The sequence below is a fragment of the Pecten maximus genome, unplaced genomic scaffold (assembly GCF_902652985.1).
Source record: "Pecten maximus unplaced genomic scaffold, xPecMax1.1, whole genome shotgun sequence".
NCBI classification, from domain to species: Eukaryota; Metazoa; Mollusca; class Bivalvia; order Pectinida; family Pectinidae; genus Pecten; species Pecten maximus.
Window position 1 is genome coordinate 1 of NW_022982972.1, and position 23,921 is coordinate 23,921.

Genomic DNA, 23,921 nt, shown 5'->3' on the forward strand with positions numbered 1-23,921 from the left:
GGTCATCAAGTGTTATTCATTACTAACTAGGCTAATCAAAATTGTCTAATTAACTTACGGAATAAAATGAAAGCCATAACTCACCCTTTACACAGGCGTGTTAACTCGGACTCAACCTTGGATTGATCATACATGCATTTATGGTCAATACTCTTTAAAATGTCCAAAGCCATGTTGTAGCAGACAGGTTTCTGATTCATGTCAACCTTGTTAAGAACACTCAACTTCTGACTTTGACTTCTTTCCATGGAAATGTTAACCAAATTGACGCTACAGCTTACACCTAGAAAAATCAAATGATTGAAAAACCAAATAAATCTTGAGCCCCTAGCCTTTCCTTAATAGCAAATTGACAGCAATATCTTCTATAGTACATATCAACTACATCCCTTCTGTAGTAAATATGTTACCTTCATATCTTCAAGGACTCTTGAATTGGTTCTTGAGAGGAAGTTACCCAGTATTTCTCATACTGATAATTATGACCAATTCTGAATGAATTTCAACAGAAAATGTGATTTCACTATACAGTAAATAAAGCTGACCCCTCCTCAGGGGGGAATCATGATCCCCCTGGGTAATTAAATTTACACTTTTGATAAAAGTACCTTTCAGATCATTTTATGAAGGCTCAGTATCTGATTTTACCTTGCTGTATACCTGGTAATTTTTCCCACCATTTAATATTTGCCCATTGAGGATAGGGCAAACTTATGATGAAGGCAAAAATTTCAAGCAGAATTGAAGGATTTATAAACCATCATACATAGACCAATTGAAGTCAGATCCAAAACATTCCCACTTTTTTTTTACATTCACAAGCAACACATTTGCCTTATGATATACGCCAGATTTTCTGTGTCAGTTAAAATCAGCAATATCAGCTCTATTGTTTTAGTGAAGAACTTTAAAATGGACATCTTGTAACTTTGACGTCTAGTTAAAATCTAACATGCCATTGATGTACAAGAGAAAACACTTGTCAGTATTATTGTCGTACAAAATATGGCGAAGGATTTGAATCCGTGATTGACTCGCACATTAATGCGACAATAAATCCCATGTGAAGTATAAGTGATTTACAGTATAAAACGTCATAATTGGCTGAGGCATGTTTGCTGAATTTGAAAACAAAGTACTGGGTAATCCATGCCATTGAATGATGTTAGCATCCTGTTTTTTGTTGTTGGAGGTACGGCTGCTGTATATTGCACTGCATGAGAACCCAAAGGCATGATATTGGTGATCACTGTTTATAGGTGTATGAATCATCTTTCTCCAGATACATGTATATCGTGACAGCTTGACAATACACTAATGTTAACAATGCTTACTTTTTAGCTTTGGAAAAAGTTAATTCAATTCTGTCAAAAAAAGTGATGCGATGAGGTAATTGAACTGGATTGAATAAAGCAACTTCAATTTCTATAACTTCTCATCCAAAGGAGTCAAGCGTGACTTGTATTGTTTGTTTACTTTAATCTCACATTCAACTTCACACTCAGCAGTGCAAATGTTTAGACTCATCAATCAAACTTCCATTCATTCTAACAATGACTACAATATATAAAAACTTTAAAATTATAATGACATTAACCTGTAGCATCATTTCTAAGCTTCCGCGGAGAGTCATCTTCCTTTGAATCATGAGGATCATTTTCCATCAGCGACGTAGTAGTAGTAGACCGGGTACCTTTAAAGATAAGTATTTCTATTAATCACAGTAGGAAGTAATAACCCTGACCTTCCACAACTAGTGACTGATCTTCATCAAAAAGAATCAACTTAAACTGAATTGTAGATAATCTTCATCTAGAGAAATATTATAATTATTAAGCATTGATGTCAATTTTTTTTAGTTTCATCAGGGTATATTTACATTCCTAATGTGGTTTGCTGATATGAACATACCAAGTGAAAACAACAAACATATGACCATGAATACACTATGAAAACAGTATGAAAACATTGTCTCTCGTGCAAATCACCTGATTAATCGGGTCATATTAATACACCATCGACAGTAAGACAGGAAGAGTAGCTTCCCTTGGATCGATAACGTTGGTAAGTGTTAAAAATATTGAATGATTGTATTTAATATTATTTTTACTTTAATACTTCTTTCTTTTTGTTTTATACAAAATTAAACAAAAAAGAGCGGAAAATGCGGAACGACATTAAAACAATGGCATGGTGCAGAGGCGGGATCTCCCGGCTGTTCTAATAATTTGGCGTTTCGTCGTTTACATGTCATCTCCGATAGAAAATTGCGGTCGCCTTGTCCGACGAGACATATCTAGTTTTGACATCGACGCCAGTACATCAGTCACGGATCATAATCATTAGATTCTTTTCAAATAAACAAATAATAACCTTATTTAATAAAATCCTCACGAAAAACAGCAATGTAGTTTGTTACAACTTGCCTTCAATTCCTGGTGATATTTCTTGCGTATTCTAGCGACATACAAATGAATATGAAACAGCGAACGGTCGTTGGTTTAGTTACATTAGACATATCCGCCATTTTGGCCGATTAGTGATTAACAATGCTTACTTTTTAACGTTGGAAAAAATTAATTCAATTCTGTCGAAAAAAGTGATGCGATGAGGTAATTTAACTGGATTGAATAAAGCAACTTCAATTTCTATAACTTCTCATCCAAAGGAGTCAAGCGTGACTTGTATTGTTTGTTTACTTTAATCTCACATTCAACTTCACACTCAGCAGTGCAAATGTTTAGACTCATCAATCAAACTTCCATTCATTCTAACAATGACTACAATATATAAAAACTTTAAAATTATAATGACATTAACCTGTAGCATCATTTCTAAGCTTCCGCGGAGAGTCATCTTCATTTGAATCATGAGGATCACTTTCCATCAGCGACGTAGTAGTAGTAGACCGGGTACCTTTAAAGACAAGTATTTCTATTGATCACAGTAGGAAGTAATAACCCTGACCTTCCACAACTAGTGACTGATCTTCATCAAAAAGAATCAATTTAAACTGAATTGTAGATAATCTTCATCTAGAGAAATATTATAATTATTAAGCATTGATGTCAATTTTTTTTAGTTTCATCAGGGTATATTTACATTCCTAATGTGGTTTGCTGATATGAACATACCAAGTGAAAACAACAAACATATGACCATGAATACACTATGAAAACCGTATGAAAACATTGTCTCTCGTGCAAATCACCTGATTAATCGGGTCATATTAATACACCATCGACAGTAAGACAGGAAGAGTAGCTTCCCTTGGATCGATAACGTTGGTACGAGATAAGTGTTAAAAATATTGAATGATTGTTTTTAATATTATTTTTACTTTAATACTTCTTTCTTTTTGTTTTATACAAAATTAAACAAAAAAGAGCGGAAAATGCGGAACGACATTAAAACAATGGCATGGTGCAGAGGCGGGATCTCCCGGCTGTTCTAATAATTTGGCGTTTCGTCGTTTACATGTCATCTCCGATAGAAAATTGCGGTCGCCTTGTCCGACGAGACATATCTAGTTTTGACATCGACGCCAGTACATCAGTCACGGATCATAATCATTAGATTCTTTTCAAATAAACAAATAATAACCTTATTTAATAAAATCCTCACGAAAAACAGCAATGTAGTTTGTTACAACTTGCCTTCAATTCCTGGTGATATTTCTTGCGTATTCTAGCGACATACAAATGAATATGAAACAGCGAACGGTCGTTGGTTTAGTTACATTAGACATATCCGCCATTTTGGCCGATTAGTGATTAACAATGCTTACTTTTTAACGTTGGAAAAAGTTAATTCAATTCTGTCGAAAAAAGTGATGCGATGAGGTAATTTAACTGGATTGAATAAAGCAACTTCAATTTCTATAACTTCTCATCCAAAGGAGTCAAGCGTGACTTGTATTGTTTGTTTACTTTAATCTCACATTCAACTTCACACTCAGCAGTGCAAATGTTTAGACTCATCAATCAAACTTCCATTCATTCTAACAATGACTACAATATATAAAAACTTTAAAATTATAATGACATTAACCTGTAGCATCATTTCTAAGCTTCCACGGAGAGTCATCTTCATTTGAATCATAAGGATCACTTTCCATCAGCGACGTAGTAGTAGTAGACCGGGTACCTTTAAAGACAAGTATTTCTATTAATCACAGTAGGAAGTAATAACCCTGACCTTCCACAACTAGTGACTGATCTTCATCAAAAAGAATCAATTTAAACTGAATTGTAGATAATCTTCATCTAGAGAAACGTTATAATTATAAGAAATGAAACTACATGTACTAATATGTTCAAATAAGTTCGATCTCTGTTACCATGAATACAGTCATTTCTTGATGCTAAATTTCTCGTGCTCCATCAGAGCAACCTATCATCCCATGTTATGTTTCAAGGACTTTGGTTTGTGTGAAGACTTTATTTGAATGTTTAACAAATTTGTCCTCTATGACCTTGAATATGCATTGCAGCGATTTCATTTGGCAAACTTTGTGGAGCTTCATCCCTAGAACCTACAAGCCAAATACAAAATGTACTATGATTAGAAGACACTTAAATGTCTTATTAGATTTGACCCCTTTGACCTTGAATATGAGTCAAGGAAATTCTTTTCTAAAACTTTGTATGGCTCATCAAAGGAACCTATCAGGCAAATATAGGACAAGGTCATTTTTCTTCATTAGAAAAACAATTTTTTTTAATTTTGAGATACCAAAGTTTAAAGGCAAAACAAGAGGTCCAGAGGGCCTGTATCACTCACCTAGTTTCATGAGATATGAAACAAGAAAGATGCTGAAGTATATTTGTCGCTGCTATTGCTATGTCAATATATATCATAAGCATTTAATATGTACATTGGTTTTATTTTAATCCTAAGAATGCCAAAAGTGCATTAATCCATCAAATGAAATTGACTTTTGGTGTAACCCCATAGGGATGCTACCACACAAATGTGAGTGATATCCATTGCTTAGTTACAGAAAAGAAGTTGTTTAGACCAATTGACCCCTTTTGGCCCCATCCCTCAGCCCCCTGGCAGCCCAGGTCAACCCCAACATTTGCACAATTTTGAATCCCCACCCCATAACCATGCTTCCATACAAATATGAGTGATATCCATTGCTTAGCAAATTGACCTCTTTTGGCCTCGCCCCTCAGGCCCCTTGGGGTCAGCCCCACCATTTGTACAATTTTGAACCTTCACCCCATAGGGATGCTACCAGGCAAATATGAGCGATATCCATTGCTTAGTTTCAGAGAAAAAGTTGTTTATGTCAATTAAGCCAAATTGACCCCTTTTTGCCCCGCCTCTCAGCCCCCAGAGGGATCAGCACTGTCATTTGTTCAATTTTGAATCCCTACCTCAACAGAATGTTACTCATCAAATATGAGAGCTATCCATTGCTTAGTTTCAGAAGTCGTTAATATCAATCCTACTAAACTGACCCTTTTTGGCCCCACCCCTTAGCCCCCAGTGGGGTAAGCCCCTTCATTTGTACAATTTCAAATTCCTACCTCAAGGTGAAGCTACCAGTCAAATATGAGCAATAGCCATTGCTCGGTTTCAGAAAAGAAGTTGTTTATATCAATATAGCCTGATTAACAACATTTGGCCCTACCCCTCAGGCCCCTGGGGGGGTCAGTCCCATCATTTGTACAGTTTTGAATCCCACCCCAAAGTGATGCTACCAGGCAAATACGAGCGATAGCCATTGCTTGGTTTCAAAGAAGTCGTTTATATCAATAGCGACATATTGACCCCTTTTGGCCCTGCCCCAGAGGTCCCAGGGGGTCAGCCCCATCATTTGTACAAATTTGAGTCCCCTTCCCACAGGGATGCTTCTGACCAAATTTGTTTAAATTCTGATCAGTGGTTATGAAGGAGAAGTCAAATAAGTCAATTGTTGACGGACGGATGACGGACGCCATGGTATGACATAAGCTCCCCTTGGTCCTTTGGACCAGGTAAGCTAAAAATGACTTATAATCAAACATTGACGATTTGTAATTTTACATACCTTGCGAGGTGGTAGCTGGCTCAGAGACAGATTTAAAATCTGTAAGTTGTACTCTGTTTATAAGCGCTGTGTCATCTTCTGTAATTTATTACACAAGTTTCCTTATTACCGGGTATATTAGCTTTCTATGTACCTAGTACATGTACAAGTAAATTTATTTTTATTAGGCAGCAAATTGTTAACAAATGTTTTTTTTACTATATTAAATGTTCTTTTTGTAGCTGTGTCTTTTCCAAAGCTCTATGTGACATTGATCTGTGTAGCTGTATTTTGTACTAGATTTTATTTCTCCGTGCGACATTGATCTGTATAGCTGTATTTTGTACTAGATTTTATTTCTCCGTGCGACATTGATCTGTGTAGCTGTATTTTGTACTAGATTTTATTTCTCCGTGCGACATTGATCTGTGTAGCTGTATTTTGTACTAGATTTTATTTCTCCGTGCGACATTGATCTGTGTAGCTGTATTTTGTACTAGATTTTATTTCTCCGTGCGACATTGATCTGTGTAGCTGTATTTTGTACTAGATTTTATTTCTCCGTGTGACATTGATCTGTGTAGCTGTATTTTGTACTATTTTGCATGAAAAACTCTTCTTTGCCAAAATCAGTTAATATGGATGGTTACTTTAAGGTGGGTTGTCACTATACTTACTACGCTTACGTCTGTTTTTAAGGTAGCAACAGAACAGCACCACACAAATACTGAATACCAGTACACCTGTAAATTACAAAGGTAATACCACACAAATACTTAATACCAGTACACCTGTAAATTACAAAGACAATACCACACATTTAATACTTAATACCAGTACACCTGTAAATTACAAATATCACACAACATACACCTGTCCCACACCAAAAAATGCATTATTGTATCAATGGAAGAAACATAATTTATTGCAACACAAAATTTATTGTCTTATCAAAATGATACCAAGAAAATTCAATTTATGTCGTGGTGAATTAAGTCTGCAAAGTTAACAAAAAAAATTGGTTGAAAACTGAGGGTGAGGATCTTCAAAGATAAATTGATAGGGACAAAAATTTATAGTCAAATCAAAATGGTACTCGGATAAAACACCGCTATGTAACACATTATACTCTCAATGATGTAACACGTCACATTATACTCTCACTGATGAAACATGTCATGTTATACTCTCACTGATGTAACATGTCACATTATACTCTCACTGATGTAACATGTCACATTATACTCTCACTGATGTAACATGTCACATTATAATCTCACTGATGTAACATGTCACATTATAATCTCACTGATGAAACATGTCACATTATACTCTCACTGATGTAACACGTCACATTATACTCTCACTGATGTAACATGTCACATTATACTCTCACTGATGTAACATGTCACATTATACTCTCACTGATGAAACATGTCACATTCTACTCTCACTGATGAAACATGTCACATTGTACTCTCACTGATGAAACATGTCACATTATACTCTCACTGATGAAACACGTCATATTATACTCTCACTGATGAAACACATCACTTTATACTCTCACTCATGAAACACATCACATTATACTCTCACTAATGACACACATCACATTATACTCTCACTGATGAAACATGTCACATTATACTCTCACAGATGACACACGTCACATTATACTCTCACTGATGAAACATGTCACATTATACTCTCACTGATGAAAAAAAATCGCATTATACTCTCACTGATGTAACACGTCCTATTATACTCACTGATGTAACATGTCATGTTACACTCTCACTGATGTAACATGTCACATTGTACTCTCACTGATGAAACACGTCACATTATACTCTCACTGATGTAACATATCACATTATACTCTCACTGATGAAACACGTCACATTATACTCTCACTGATGAAACATGTCACATTATACTCTCACTGATGAAACATGTCACATTATACTCTCACTGATGAAACATGTCATGTTATACTCTCACTGATGAAACACGTCACATTGTACTCTCACTGATGAAACACGTCACATTATACTCTCACTGATGTAACACATCACATTATACTCTCACTAATGACACACATCACATTATACTCTCACTGATGAAACATGTCACATTGTACTCTCACTGATGAAACATGTCACATTGTACTCTCACTGATGAAACATGTCACATTATACTCTCACTGATGAACCATGTCATGTTATACTCTCACTGATGAAACACGTCACATTATAGTCTCATTGATGAAACACATCACATTATACTCTCACTAATGACACACATCACATTATACTCTCACTGATGAAACATGTCGCATTATACTCTCATTGATGAAACACGTCACAATATACTCTCACTGATGAAACATGTAACATTATACTCTCACTGATGAAACACGTCACAATATACTCTCACTGATGAAACATGTCACATTATACTCTCACTGATGAAACACGTCACATTATACTCTCACTGATGAAACATGTCACATTATACTCTCACTGATGAAACACGTCACATTATACTCTCACTGATGAAACACATCACATTATACTCTCACTAATGACACACATCACATTATACTCTCACTAATGACACACATCACATTATACTCTCACTGATGAAACATGTCGCATTATACTCTCATTGATGAAACACATCACAGTATACTCTCACTGATGAAACATGTAACATTATACTCTCAATGATGAAAAACCTTCTGTAGGTTATTAACTATTCAATGCTTCTCATTGTTGAGGTTTACATCCAACATATTTAAATTGTCTGTCTTTTTTACTGCATTTTGTTGATTTTATGTAAGTAAATAAGTAAACATGAATAAATCAAACTTACTTGCACATGCAATAACAACAATTGCTATACCATTGGCTTGCTGAGCTGTTTCTCCTGGGAAATAAAAAACAAATTTTCCAAGTAAAAAATGTTTCATAAACTAGAACACTGACACGTCAGAAAGGGCCCCACTATGTGTCTGACCCTTCAGGGTAAATGTAATAATTATTGTCAGTGTTTTTCCTGCCTATATAACTGGGTGCGCCAAACGACCCCATTCTCAATGCGTTTTAGCCTGATTTTTTCCCAAAATCAACTCGAAAATTCCAAATAACATTTGTATGACGACTTTTCACAATCAATGAAAAAATTCCCAGTTTCGTTTTTAGGAATACACTGTGCACTGTAAAATTGGTTAGCATAGAAAATTCAATGTGTGTGTTTGGGTGTAATTTACAGTTTGCGCTCAAATTTTCCCAATTTGGCATATTGAAGTTTTCCCAAAATACCCAGGAAAAACACTGATTGTAATATATTGACATGAAACTATTAGATATATGTTTTTGATTAACCTTTGCTATTGTTTCATTAATGTTAGCATTAATAGGGCCACTGACAATACTGCTTATTATTATTGTATGGAAAAGCTAGCTAAAAGAATTCTACAAGCATTACACTTTTCAAATTTGTTTCAAATCTAATATCAAGGAGCACACAAACTGATATAAACTCAATGCAGTTATTCTAATAAGGTAAACTTGAGAGGATTTTCTGAAAAACAAAACATACCAAATGTGAAGAAAAGGGGAGAAAAAAAGGATTTTTTAAAATATTTTAATAATGTCCTTTTTTTGTCATTTGAGGTATAAGAAATCCAAACCAGTACTTTTTTCACCTTTTTTTGTTTTAAAACTTTTTATATTTAGACCCAATCAACTTCAAAATTTGGTCGCTTGACACCAACTTACCTTCATAATGTCATAACAAAATCTTTAATACCATTTAAGAAATGTCAATCCGACCTTAACATATGACCCATTGACTTTGAACTTTGGTCAGTTGATATCTTGTTTGATTGTGACCAACTTTGCATAAGTCATAAATTATGCTAATGGAAGACTGTAATAGTATTGTATATGTATGTGTGTATTGTGGTTTTATGTCAATATGTAAAATGTTACATCATCGAAAATCGGCTTCCCTCAATACCTGTATGTACCAATTTTCGCCGCAATCAAATAATATCAAAATTTCTACCAATCAGAAGCCTCTGTTTCATTCCCATGACAACACAGGTTTTGGAAAGGTGAACCATTGTTCCCTCAAAACCCCTATATACCAATTCTCTCACCAAAATCGAACAATAACTAAATTTTGACCAATCAGAAACCTCCATTTGTTACCATGGCAACAGACGGTTTCATAAGTGGTACCATTGTGTTTGGCTTCCCTAAATACCACTATGTACCAATTTTCACCGAAATCGAACAATATCGAAATTTCAACCAATCAGAAACCTCCATTTGTTACCATGGCAACAGACGATTTTGTAAGTGGTACCATTGTTTGGCTTCCCTAAATAACACTTTGTACCAATTTTCACCGAAATCCTCCAACTCTTGTCAATAATTTGGCGCAAAAGAAAAAAACGGACAGACGGACAGACGGACGGACAGACGGACAACCTGATTACTATAGGGCACCGCATCTTTGATGCGGGGCCCTAATAAACAATTCTGCAATCTGCTATAACTAATGTTTCAAATTTATATAAAAGCATATCAAAAACAAGATCATTCATTGATAAGAAAATGTCAAAATTGTTTTGACTGCTAAAATCCAAAAGGGTCGATTACCTGGCATTTTGAAGCCGACCCAGGATGACCTTGACCGTTGACCTTTGAACTTGTGACCTTGAACTATGAGTTTGATCATTCTGTCAGTTAACTCTTGGTTTATTTCTTGACAACTTTGCATAATCGAATAGTGAACAGTTAAAAACAACAAAGATCCAGTATTTTCATGTTAATGTTAAAATCCAATATGGCCGCCTAACAGCCATTTTGAATCCGATTTGCATGAAATACTACACATCTGATCTAGGATGCATGAGGAATCATCAGTTCCAATTTGATACAAATCCTTCATCTCCTTCAATCATTTTTGTGCAGAAGAAAAAAAACGGACAGACGGACAGACGGACAACCTGATTACTATAGGGCACCCGCATCTCTCGATGCGGGGCCCTAATAAGAATTCCCAGAGGGATGTTTGGGCCACCATTGAATGAACTTTTATTGGTTATACAGTGTATGTATAGCTGATCTTTTCTCTACTTTCCCCTTTTCCTCCCTTAATTATTTGATAACAAGAGGCCCAGAGTGCATGTATCGCTCACCTGGTTTCATGAGATATGAAACAAGAATTTGCTATATTTGTAGCTGGTACTTTTTAATCCCCACCCCATAACCATGCTACCAGGCAAATATGAGCGATATCCATTGCTTAGTTTCGGAGAAGAAGTTATTTACATCAATTTAGCCAAATTGACCCCCTTTTGGCCCCGCCCCTCAGCCCCCAGGGGGGTCAGCCCTGTCATTTGTACAATTTTGAATCCCTACCCCAACGGGATGCTACCAGTCAAATATGAGCAATATCTATTGCTCAGTTTCAGAGGAGAATTTGTTTATATCAATTTAGCCAAATTGACCCCTTTTGGCCCCGCCCCTCAGCTCCCAGAGGGGTCAGCCCTGTCATTTGTACAATTTTGAATCCCTACCTAACGGGATGCTACCAGTTAAATATGAGCGTCATCCATTGCTTCGTTTCAGAGAAGAAGTCGTTTATATCAATTCAGCCAAATTGACCCCTTTTGGCCCCGCCCCTCAGCTCCCCGGGGGTCAGCCCTGTCATTTGTACAATTTTGAATCCCTATCCCAACGGGATGCTACCAGTCAAATATGAGCGACATCCATTGCTCAGTTTCAGAGGAGAATTTGTTTATATCAATTTAGCCAAATTGACCCCTTTTGGCCCCGCCCCTTAGATTCCCCGGGGGTCAGCCCAACCATTTGTACAATTTTGAGTCCCCACCTCGTACAGATGCTTCTGACCAAATTTGGTCAAATTCTGATCTGCAGTCATGAAGAAGAAGTCAATTGTTGATGGATGGACAGACGGAGGACGACGGATGCCACGGTATGGCATAAGCTCACCTTGGTCCTTTGGAATTAGTTTCAGACTTTCTGACGGCCATTTTGCTTTAACAATCAGTCTCAAAATTGATTGGTCACAGCTAAGGACCAAGGGGAATCTTGTACATTGTGAAGTTTAAGAAATATCCATCACTAATCTGAAGAAATAGCAATAACAAGGATTGTTTAACATGGACAGACCACAAACCACAGACATAGGGCGATTTAATAGCCAGGTATAGTGGGCTACAATGTTTAAAATGCAAATTAAATAGTTATAATCTGGGGTCAAAAGACACAAACTGTTACAAAAGTGGACTGAAATTGTCAGCAACAATTTTAAAATTTTAAAATCAGTCTTGATTAAAACAGAAAACATGTTTTCAACCTGACTTACCTGTACTTTTCACACATTCAGCGTTTCCATAGCGAAACTCTGTAGGGTAGTTTTTATTGGGTGGCCAACGTTCCCCGCAATGTCCAAAGGAATCCCCAACAAGATGGTAGTCAGGTTTACACTGCTGTGTACAGTTTGTGTAAACCAACACCTCCTCGCTCCCGACTTTACCTGAACCACTACATGGGCAAACCCATTCTCCATTTGCAATTGGATTGGGAATGATGCATGCTGGAAAATAAATTTAAAACAATCATTTTCAAAACACATTTTGTATCTTTCTGTAATTGCCGCCCACCATTGAATGATCCATATCAGTCAAATGGAAGACTTTTCTCTTCTTTTCCCTTTTTTCACTCTTCCTTCAAAACATTTAATAACTTTAATTTATATAAGACGAAATAGCATTTGTCAAAATCCAAGATGGCCACCTGTTGGCCATCCTGTTTTTATCCGATCAGTCCCAAAATGCAATATGCATAACTAGGGTCAGACGGACGGACCATGGACCACGGATGTAGGGTGATTTGAATACTCCACCATCTGATTATGGTTGGCTAAAAAGTTGACACCGGATGGCATAAGCTCACTTGCCCTTTAAGCAGGTGATCTAAAACAATGTATAGTGTAATCAGAATCTAATACTGAACTTACTTATAGGGTCCATGTATTTGCACATTGGTGAAAGGTCATGTTTTAAAGGAAGACCTTCATTTTTCAGTGCGCACTGTTCTTCAACAGCTTTCAGAAAAGCTTGAGATGATTTCCTTGTTTCTTCCGAGCAGTATGTACATCGTATCACTTTACCATTAGATGTACTGATAAACAAACTGAAAAAAAGATGAAATCAAACTAACATATGCTGAATTTGAACTTGTTTTTCATTTCTAAAGCGTGATTATAATATAAAAAACAATGTATCATATATATATATACTCATGTTGTTTCTAACCTGAAGGTTTATCACATAAATTTCCTGCTGTCAGTATACTGAAATATTAATTTATATCCATGTGTATCTAATCCAAGGTTCATCTCATAGACCATACTACGGTCATGAACGGACATCGATCAGTCACTACAGTCGTGTCAAGAGGTATCGTGTTGTGTGTCACCACGACATGGTAGATCAGTCACTACAGTCGTGTCAGAGGTATCGTGCTGTGTGTCACCACGACATGGTAGATCAGTCACTACAGTCGTGTCAGAGGTATCGTGCTGTGTGTCACCATGACATGGTAGATCAGTCACTACAGTCGTGTCAGAGGTATCGTGCTGTGTCACCACGACATGGTAGATCAGTCACTACAGTCGTGTCAGAGGTATCATTCTGTGTGTCACCATGACATGGTAGATCAGTAACTAGTCGTGTCAGAGGTATCGTGCTGTGTGTCATCACGACATGGTAGATCAGTCACTACAGTCGCGTCAGAGGTATCATGCTGTGTGTCACCACGAAATGGTAGATCAGTCACTACAGTCGTGTCAGAGGTATCACGCTGTGTGTCACCATGACATGGTAGATCAGTCACTACAGTCGTGTCAGAGGTATCATGCTGTGTGTCACCATGACATGGTAGATCAGTCACTACAGTCGTGTCAGAGGTATCGTACTGTGTCACCATGACATGGTAGATCAGTCACTACAGTCGTGTCAGAGGTATCGTGCTGTGTGTCACCATGACATGGTAGATCAGTCACTACAGTCGTGTCAGAGGTATCATGCTGTGTGTCACCACGACATGGTAGATCAGTCACTAGTCGTGTCAGAGGTATCATGCTGTGTCATCACGACATGGTAGATCAGTCACTACAGTCGTGTCAGAGGTATCGTACTGTGTCATCACGACATGGTAGATCAGTCACTACAGTCGTGTCAGAGGTATCGTTCTGTGTCATCACGACATGGTAGATCAATAACTAGTCGTGTCAGAGGTATCGTGCTGTGTGTCACCACGACATGGTAGATCAGTCACTACAGTCGTGTCAGAGGTATCATGCTGTGTCATCATGACATGGTAGATCAGTCACTACAGTCGTGTCGGAGGTATCATACTGTGTCACCACGACATGGTAGATCAGTCACTACAGTCGTGTCGGAGGTATCGTACTGTGTCACCACGACATGGTAGATCAGTCACTACAGTCATGTCAGAGGTATCATGCTGTGTGTCACCACGACATGGTAGATCAGTCACTACAGTCGTGTCAGAAGTATCGTGCTGTGTCACCACGACATGGTAGATCAGTCACTACAGTCGTGTCGGAGGTATCGTGCTGTGTCACCACGACATGGTAGATCAGTCACTACAGTCATGTCAGAGGTAGCGTGCTGTGTGTCACCATGACATGGTAGATCAGTCACTACAGTCGTGTCAGAGGTATCGTGCTGTGTGTCACCACGACATGGTAGATCAGTCACTACAGTCGTGTCAGAGGTATCGTGCTGTGTGTCACCACGACATGGTAGATCAGTCACTACAGTCGTGTCAGAGGTATCGTACTGTGTCACCACGACATGGTAGATCAGTCACTACAGTCGTGTCAGAGGTATCATGCTGTGTGTCACCACAACATGGTAGATCAGTCACTACAGTCGTGTCAGAGGTATCATGCTGTGTCACCACGACATGGTAGATCAGTCACTACAGTCGTGTCAGAGGTATCATGCTGTGTGTCACCATGACATGGTAGATCAGTCACTACAGTCGTGTCAGAGGTACCATGCTGTGTCACACGACATGGTAGATCAGTCAGTACAGTCGTGTCAGAGGTATCGTGCTGTGTGTCACCATGACATGGTAGATCAGTAACTAGCCGTGTCAGAGGTATCGTGCTGTGTCACCACGACATGGTAGATCAGTAACTAGCCGTGTCAGAGGTATCATACTGTGTGTCATCATGACATGGTAGATCAGTCTCTACAGTCGTGTCAGAGGTATCACGCTGTGTGTCACCACGACATGGTAGATCAGTCACTACAGTCGTGTCAGAGGTATCACGCTGTGTGTCACCACGACATGGTAGGTCAGTCACTACAGTCGTGTCAGAGGTATCGTGCTGTGTGTCACCACGACATGGTAGATCAGTCACTACAGTCGTGTCAGAGGTATCACGCTGTGTGTCACCACGACATGGTAGGTCAGTCACTACAGTCGTGTCAGAGGTATCATGCTGTGTGTCACCATGACATGGTAGATCAGTCACTACAGTCGTGTCAGAGGTATCATGCTGTGTCACCACGACATGGTAGATCAGTCACTACAGTCGTGTCAGAGGTATCATGCTGTGTGTCACCACGACATGGTAGATCAGTCACTACAGTCGTGTCAGAGGTATCGTGCTGTGTGTCACCACGACATGGTAGATCAGTCACTACAGTCGTGTCAGAGGTATCGTGCTGTGTCACCACGACATGGTAGATCAGTAACTAGCCGTGTCAGAGGTATCATACTGTGTGTCACCACGACATGGTAGATCAGTCACTACAGTCGTGTCAGAGGTATCGTGCTGTGTCACCATGACATGGTAGATCAGTCACTACAGTTGTGTCAGAGGTATCATGCTGTGTGTCACCACGACATGGTAGATCAGTCACTACAGTCGTGTCAGAGGTAACGTGCTGTGTGTCACCACGACATGGTAGATCAGTCACTACAGTCGTGTCAGAGGTATCGTGCTGTGTGTCACCACGACATGGTAGATCAGTCACTACAGTCATGTCAGAGGTATCATGCTGTGTGTCACCATGACATGGTAGATCAGTCACTACAGTCGTGTCCGAGGTATCGTGCTGTGTGTCACCATGACATGGTAGATCAGTCACTACAGTCGTGTCAGAGGTATCGTGCTGTGTCACCACGACATGGTAGATCAGTAACTAGTCGTGTCAGAGGTATCATGCTGTGTGTCACCACGACATGGTAGATCAGTCACTACAGTCGTGTCAGAGGTATCATGCTGTGTGTCACCATGACATGGTAGATCAGTCACTACAGTCGTGTCAGAGGTATCGTGCTGTGTCACCACGACATGGTAGATCAGTAACTAGTCGTGTCAGAGGTATCATGCTGTGAGTCACCACGACATGGTAGATCAGTCACTACAGTCGTGTCAGAGGTATCATGCTGTGTGTCATCATGACATGGTAGATCAGTCTCTACAGTCCTGTCAGAGGTATCACGCTGTGTGTCACCACGACATGGTAGATCAGTCACTACAGTCGTTTCAGAGGTATCACGCTGTGTGTCACCACGACATGGTAGATCAGTCACTACAGTCGTGTCAGAGGTATCGTGCTGTGTGTCACCACGACATGGTAGATCAGTCACTACAGTCGTGTCAGAGGTATCGTGCTGTGTCACCACGACATGGTAGATCAGTAACTAGCCGTGTCAGAGGTATCATACTGTGTGTCACCACGACATGGTAGATCAGTCACTACAGTCGTGTCAGAGGTATCGTGCTGTGTCACCATGACATGGTAGATCAGTCACTACAGTTGTGTCAGAGGTATCATGCTGTGTGTCACCACGACATGGTAGATCAGTCACTACAGTCGTGTCAGAGGTATCGTGCTGTGTGTCACCACGACATGGTAGATCAGTCACTACAGTCGTGTCAGAGGTATCGTGCTGTGTGTCACCACGACATGGTAGATCAGTCACTACAGTCATGTCAGAGGTATCATGCTGTGTGTCACCATGACATGGTAGATCAGTCACTACAGTCGTGTCCGAGGTATCGTGCTGTGTGTCACCATGACATGGTAGATCAGTCACTACAGTCGTGTCAGAGGTATCGTGCTGTGTCACCACGACATGGTAGATCAGTAACTAGTCGTGTCAGAGGTATCATGCTGTGTGTCACCACGACATGGTAGATCAGTCACTACAGTCGTGTCAGAGGTATCATGCTGTGTGTCACCATGACATGGTAGATCAGTCACTACAGTCGTGTCAGAGGTATCGTGCTGTGTCACCACGACATGGTAGATCAGTAACTAGTCGTGTCAGAGGTATCATGCTGTGAGTCACCACGACATGGTAGATCAGTCACTACAGTCGTGTCAGAGGTATCATGCTGTGTGTCATCATGACATGGTAGATCAGTCTCTACAGTCCTGTCAGAGGTATCACGCTGTGTGTCACCACGACATGGTAGATCAGTCACTACAGTCGTTTCAGAGGTATCACGCTGTGTGTCACCACGACATGGTAGATCAGTCACTACAGTCGTGTCAGAGGTATCATGCTGTGTCACCACGACATGGTAGATCAGTCACTACAGTCGTGTCAGAGGTATCGTGCTGTGTGTCACCACGACATGGTAGATCAGTCACTACAGTCGTGTCGGGGGTATCTGGCTGTGTCACCACGACATGGTAGATCAGTCACTACAGTCGTGTCAGAGGTATCATGCTGTGTCATCATGACATGGTAGATCAGTCACTACAGTCGTGTCAGAGGTATCATGCTGTGTGTCACCATGACATGGTAGATCAGTCACTACAGTCGTGTCAGAGGTATTGAGCTGTGTGTCACCACGACATATGGCAGATCAGTCACTACAGTCGTGTCAGAGGTATCGTGCTGTGTCACCACGACATGGTAGATCAGTCACTACAGTCGTGTCAGAGGTATCGTGTTGTGTGTCACCATGAATTACTTACAATCTCTTGTGAGCCTTAAGCTTGCTCTCCTTTAGAATTACTTACAATCTCTTTTGAGCATTGTCCAATTCATCCATAATAATGTCGCAGCTAGTGTCCACAGTTTTCCCATACACAATGATTAATTGGCGGAGAAACATCAGGACCTGAAAGTAATGTTTAATATCGGTTATAATGATAATAATAATAATTTAGATTTTATACTGCATTATCACAGCAAAATAGCCATCTCAAAGCAGTTCACAAGTTATTACCAAAGTTTTCTCAACTCCCTTGGGGAGCATACAGACATAACTGCCATTTTGGTATTAACAGCTTACCCACAGTATTTCTTGTACTGTCCTACCACACAATCATTTACAGCAGAGTCAACTGGAACACATTGGAGTAAAGCACCAAGGTCCCCTGTTCACAGTGCTGTGTCTGGAGTTGAACTACTATAGCCACCCTTTAGCAATGTAGCCGTTCATTCTACCATTAGCTAGACCACCGTGCCGCCAATTAGCGGTGTCCAACTTTAAGGAAGAGGATGTCAGAACTTATCAGGTGTTTCATTTTCAACAATAACCAGTAATATGTTCACCAGTTACACATTTATGATATAAGAGGCTCAGAAGGCCTGTATTGCCCACTTGAATATTTCAGTGATTATGGCAAACCACTCCCGTTATATCACGAATGCTTTCCCTGTCTTAGATCTGCTACTCAGTAGCATGCATTACTACGTAACAGTAAATATATACTTTCCTTTATGTAATATCTAGCCTTCATGCTCCAAATGTTTGACATCTGGACTTCAAAAACTATAGCCATGTGGCAAAATAAACATTATGATACAAGTACTATGATGTGACTCTTATTTCTAATGGAAATGTAAATACCAGTTATACTCAAGTGTTAAGTTTGATTTGATTAAGTTAAACCTTAATTACCTCCCCCACTTACAGTCAGGGTCACTTCTTGTTTAACTCTGACCACAATCGACAGGTGGACAACAATCAACAGGTGGACAACAATCAACAGGTGGAATACAATCAACAGGTGGACAACGATCAACAGGTGGACAATAATCAACAGGTGGACAACGATCAACAGATGGACAACAATCAACAGGTGGACAACGATCAACAGGTGGACAACAATCAACAGGTGGACAACAATCAACAGGTGGACAACGATCAACAGGTGGACAACGATCCACAGGTGGACAACGATCGACAGATGGACAACGATCGACAGATGGACAACAATCGACAGATGGACAACGATCCACAGGTGGACAACGATCGACAGGTGGACAACGATCGACAGATGGACAACAATCGACAGGTGGACAACAATCAACAGGTGGACAACGATCGACAGGTGGACAATGATTGACAGGTGGACAACAATCGACAGATGCCACAGTATGGCATCAGTTCACTTTGGTCATTTGGACCAGCTAAGCAGATAAGCTAACAATATTATAATGTTGACGAAAATAAGCCTAATGCTCAGCACTGACAGCAGGCCATCCTGTTGACCACTGATTTTAAGCCAAAGTCAAATACATGTACATATGTAAGTATTTCACCGTTTTTGACATCACCTGAATGCACATGAGTGTTGACACATCAACACACTGTCACAATATTCTACATGTCATTCAATTGTCATGGGCGAGAAATTTCCGTAAGATTCAAACTCATTGTGAGAGGACAAACTTTACACTGACAAAAGTGTCTGAGCAATGAGGTGTATTCCCAACAATGATAAAGTGAACATTTAAATTCTTACCAACAAAATGATGACTTTATCATTCCCAACAATGATAAAATGATAATTTAGATTCTTACCAATAAAATGATGTCTTTACTAGTGATGGCCATGGCTCTGCTGCAACCTTCATTAAATTACTTGGGGTCATAGTTTCAAGAAATGGCCATATCCCAATCTGCAATCAAAAATATTTTACAGCAATTGATAAACAACAACTTACCTAAATCATAGCACAAGCCTCTCAAAAAATATCTGGACAATGCTTCTTTTCATTTCAAATTTTGTTGACAGAATCCACTAACTTTTATAACAGCAATAGCACTGCAGCATTACAAGGTTACATCAAAGTATCAAAGTATAAGGGGAATAAACTTTTCTTATATAGATATATATGTAACATACAAACAGAGCAATGTATACTATTCTTTAAATAAGTATCCTACATTATCTGATCTTGCCTATATAGGACCAAGTAAAACAAAAAGTTAAGACAGTGAGCATGAGTCAGCATGAGTCAGCTATGAAGATCAAGGGTTGCTGCCTACCAGGATATTATAAAGGTAGTTTTAATTAGAAATTCTATAATGAGGCCTACATATACATATATCTCAACTACAAGCATACTACATGTCCCTTATGTATATACTGGCACCCGCTAAAAATAGTAAGTGACTTTGACCTTTACCAAAAAATCCTGAAACTCCAAACTTGTCCGAGACATCATGGTCTTTATCATTGTGTTAAGTTTGAACGAAGCTGATAAAGTGCCGACAAACTTTGGCGTTTTGTACATAATTAAGTATTATATGGACGGAAAGCAAACCTATAGTCCCCTCTGTTTCACCGACAGCAGACCAATAAGCAGACCTATATTTCTCACAGGGATAATCAAAGTGTCAAGGCCACTTATAGGTGCTGTGCATACGGGATTGATATACAGGAGAAAAGCAAATATTATATAAATATGTTTTGCTGATGATTATCCTGTCATTTAAAGAATTGTATTTACTTTAAAAAGGCTGTGGATGCGTTAAACTTGTGAAGACCAGTGAAGAATTATGTTATTTAACCTTACTTAAATTGGCATACTATGAATAAGTTTACTTCTAAGATCGATTAATTTGTGATGTCCATCATATTTCTTGATAGACCACATCGCGATTCCCTCTATACTAGACTCCTGTGAATTACCCGTCCAGTTTATTTTGGTTCCTAAGTTTAGCGGGTTTTTTTTCTCTCCATCTAGTATCTGATCTGTATCCTGATCAGAGATCCGACATCTTCCGTTAGAAGAAACTCGTCTCGGAAATTTGTTCCCGACCAATGAATTGGTCTACTCTACCTGTTCCAGAGACTTGTTGAATCGCATATGATGCTATATACAGTATCGGGTCAAAAGTCTTTCCGCACAACCTATTTCTGCTATAATTTCTTTGTATTTTCAACTTTTTTCAATCACTTGCCCTGCCTTCATCCATGGCTGTATTTTATTGAAATTTTATGTGTTGAAAAAGAAGAAGCTAGACATTCTTCATATTAATCTTTTATGCATAACACCTCCTATATGTAGGTAGAGATTAAAAGAAACAACAAATCAAAATTCCTGTGACACTGTCATCCTTCATTAACTTACCAAATTATCATCAAAATGGCGTTACAAAAATTCATATTGTAAAATAGATTTTAATTTCTCAAATAAATGACAACGGAAAATAATGAAAATATTATCAAATGAAATGTAGATAAAAACTCTTTAAGCATACAAACTTTCACTAAAATTAACAAATCAAGTAAAATTCAATGAAAAAAACATTTAAATGGTAAGATTATATAGCAAAATAGGAATGTGCAGAAAGACTTGTGACCTGCCAGTGTACATTGTACAAGCATTTCACTACCAACTGATTTAAAACATAATGCAACCTTTTTATTGATATCGGAATCTCTGTTGCGGAAACAAGCTAACGTTAGGTTTCGCCTCATTATTTCCGCCCTGTCTAATACGGCTAAATTATATGACCCATATCAGACTGCTGGTCGGAAAAAAGCAATCACCATATCAGACCGGCAGTCCAAATATGCATATCACAGCTTTCGGAATTTCTCGTGCATGTTCCATTAGATGACTGTGACAAAATCGCTAGATTTATAATTGAGCAGACGACCATTTCCTTTGTAAACACTGATCAGATTGTCGGAGAGGTAATGTATGTTGAATTTGTTAGCGAACAGGATTATGGAGCTTTTTTTTTTGAGTACCTTAACTCAAGAAGAAACAGACGAAAAAACAGTTTGACAAAGTTAATCTGCAAGTGTAGTAGGAGTGGAAAAATACACGGCCAGACCTGGGTTCGAACCCGGATCCACAGAACACTAGCCAGATGCTCTACCGGTTGAGCTACCTTGTCGCCAAGGATCAACCTGGTCCAGTTCCGCTACACAAGTGCAGGAAGACATAAATCCTAATGATAATGTCACAGTGATACTGAGCATATCGAGTCTGATGTGCCAACTTGGCAATTTGTTGAAAAACTGAGAAACCAGTACATGGGAAGAAAAACAGAGAAAAATGCAGATATGAGGAAATTCTCGTTGAAGACTAGAAACATGAATCAAACATTCAGTGTCCAAGTAGCCTATATGACAAACAGAATAAAACATGATAAAATCCATACCACATGTCATATCAGCCCTCGACCAATATCAGAGGGTCCTAATATAAGGCTGATATGACATGTGACATGGTTTACCATGTAATATTCTTTATATATCAGGCTCTACAATATTTTACTGATAAATATAAGTGGACTCATTATGTGGTCAATGTTTACTAAGAGATCATGCATCGTCCACAGGTACTTGGGGTCAGGAACTAAAGTTATAATGGAATTGTCTAATTTTAATTTGTAACATCATTTCATGTCTATTTATGCACCGATACAACATTGGAATCGATTATAAAGCGCTTTTAAAAAAACTCCCGTTTCTGGTTGTTATTATTACAACCAGAAACGGGTGTCTTTTACCTGTGGCATCGTCATGAGATGACGAGGAAGGGATAACCTCTCGATCTGTCAGACTCAATGAAATGTCACGTGCTTGAACAACTTGTCAATGGGATACACCATAACTTTATCCCGACAGGTCAATGAAGTGAACATGTCCTGATCATGAGTCCTGACACAAGTAGATCAGAGACTTGTACTCAGACACGTCTCTGAGTAGATTCAGATAAATACAGAAATCAGAAAAAGACATACCTCTCCTTCTCAGATGTGATCTCACTAAATTACCGAGAAGAGTCCGGTCTTAATAATTGCAGCCCGGCACTCCGGTAGGCCTACTACCCGCGGTACTGCCCGGCACTCCGGTACTAGGGGCTGGACGGTTTAACTCGGACGGTCGGGAAATTCGGACAGGGTTATGAAAAAAAAGCACTAGATTTCTCCTCGGTTGCGCAGTTTCTGCGGGATGGCTGAAAATCCAATCCACCTAATGGACATCGGTTTAAACAACAACTCATAATTTTCATGTATCACTTATCGGATAGATAGGCCTGATATAGTGTATTATTAGACTTGCGCAAGTCATATACATGTATGAGATGGCCATTAGGTGGATGTAACCAAATACAAAGAATATATAGGAGATGTCCATTAGGTGGATGTCACCAAATACAAAGAGTATATAGGAGATGGCCATTAGGTGGATGTAACCAAATACAAAGAATATATAGGAGATGTCCATTAGGTGGATGTCACCAAATACAAAGAGTATATAGGAGATGGCCATTAGGTGGATGTAACCAAATACAAAGAATATATAGGAGATGTCCATTAGGTGGATGTCACCAAATACAAAGAGTATACAGGAGATGGCCATTAGGTGGATGTAACCAAATACAAAGAATATATAGGAGATGGCCATTAGGTGGATGTAACCAAATACAAAGAATATATAGGAGATGGCCATTAGGTGGATGTAACCAAATACAAAGAATATATAGGAGATGGCCATTAGGTGGATGTCACCAAATACAAAGAGTATATAGGAGATGGCCAT

The 23,921-nt window shown here is 39.0% G+C and overlaps 1 protein-coding gene across 1 annotated transcript; it reads right to left on the reverse strand.

Moving 5' to 3' along the window:
- Positions 1 to 84: 84 nt before the first annotated feature.
- LOC117321213 lies at positions 85 to 23,336 on the reverse strand (the record flags this gene model as incomplete). Its single annotated transcript, XM_033875679.1, has 12 exons — positions 23,120 to 23,336; positions 19,937 to 20,034; positions 18,144 to 18,244; positions 13,082 to 13,257; positions 12,428 to 12,658; positions 8,897 to 8,950; positions 6,697 to 6,762; positions 6,041 to 6,118; positions 4,051 to 4,146; positions 2,821 to 2,916; positions 1,598 to 1,693; positions 85 to 283 (listed from the first exon to the last, which is right to left on the reverse strand). Coding segments are annotated over exons 2-12 (1,226 nt in total), but the record flags the coding sequence as incomplete, so codon positions are not given.
- Between the last annotated feature and the right edge of the window lie 585 nt (positions 23,337 to 23,921).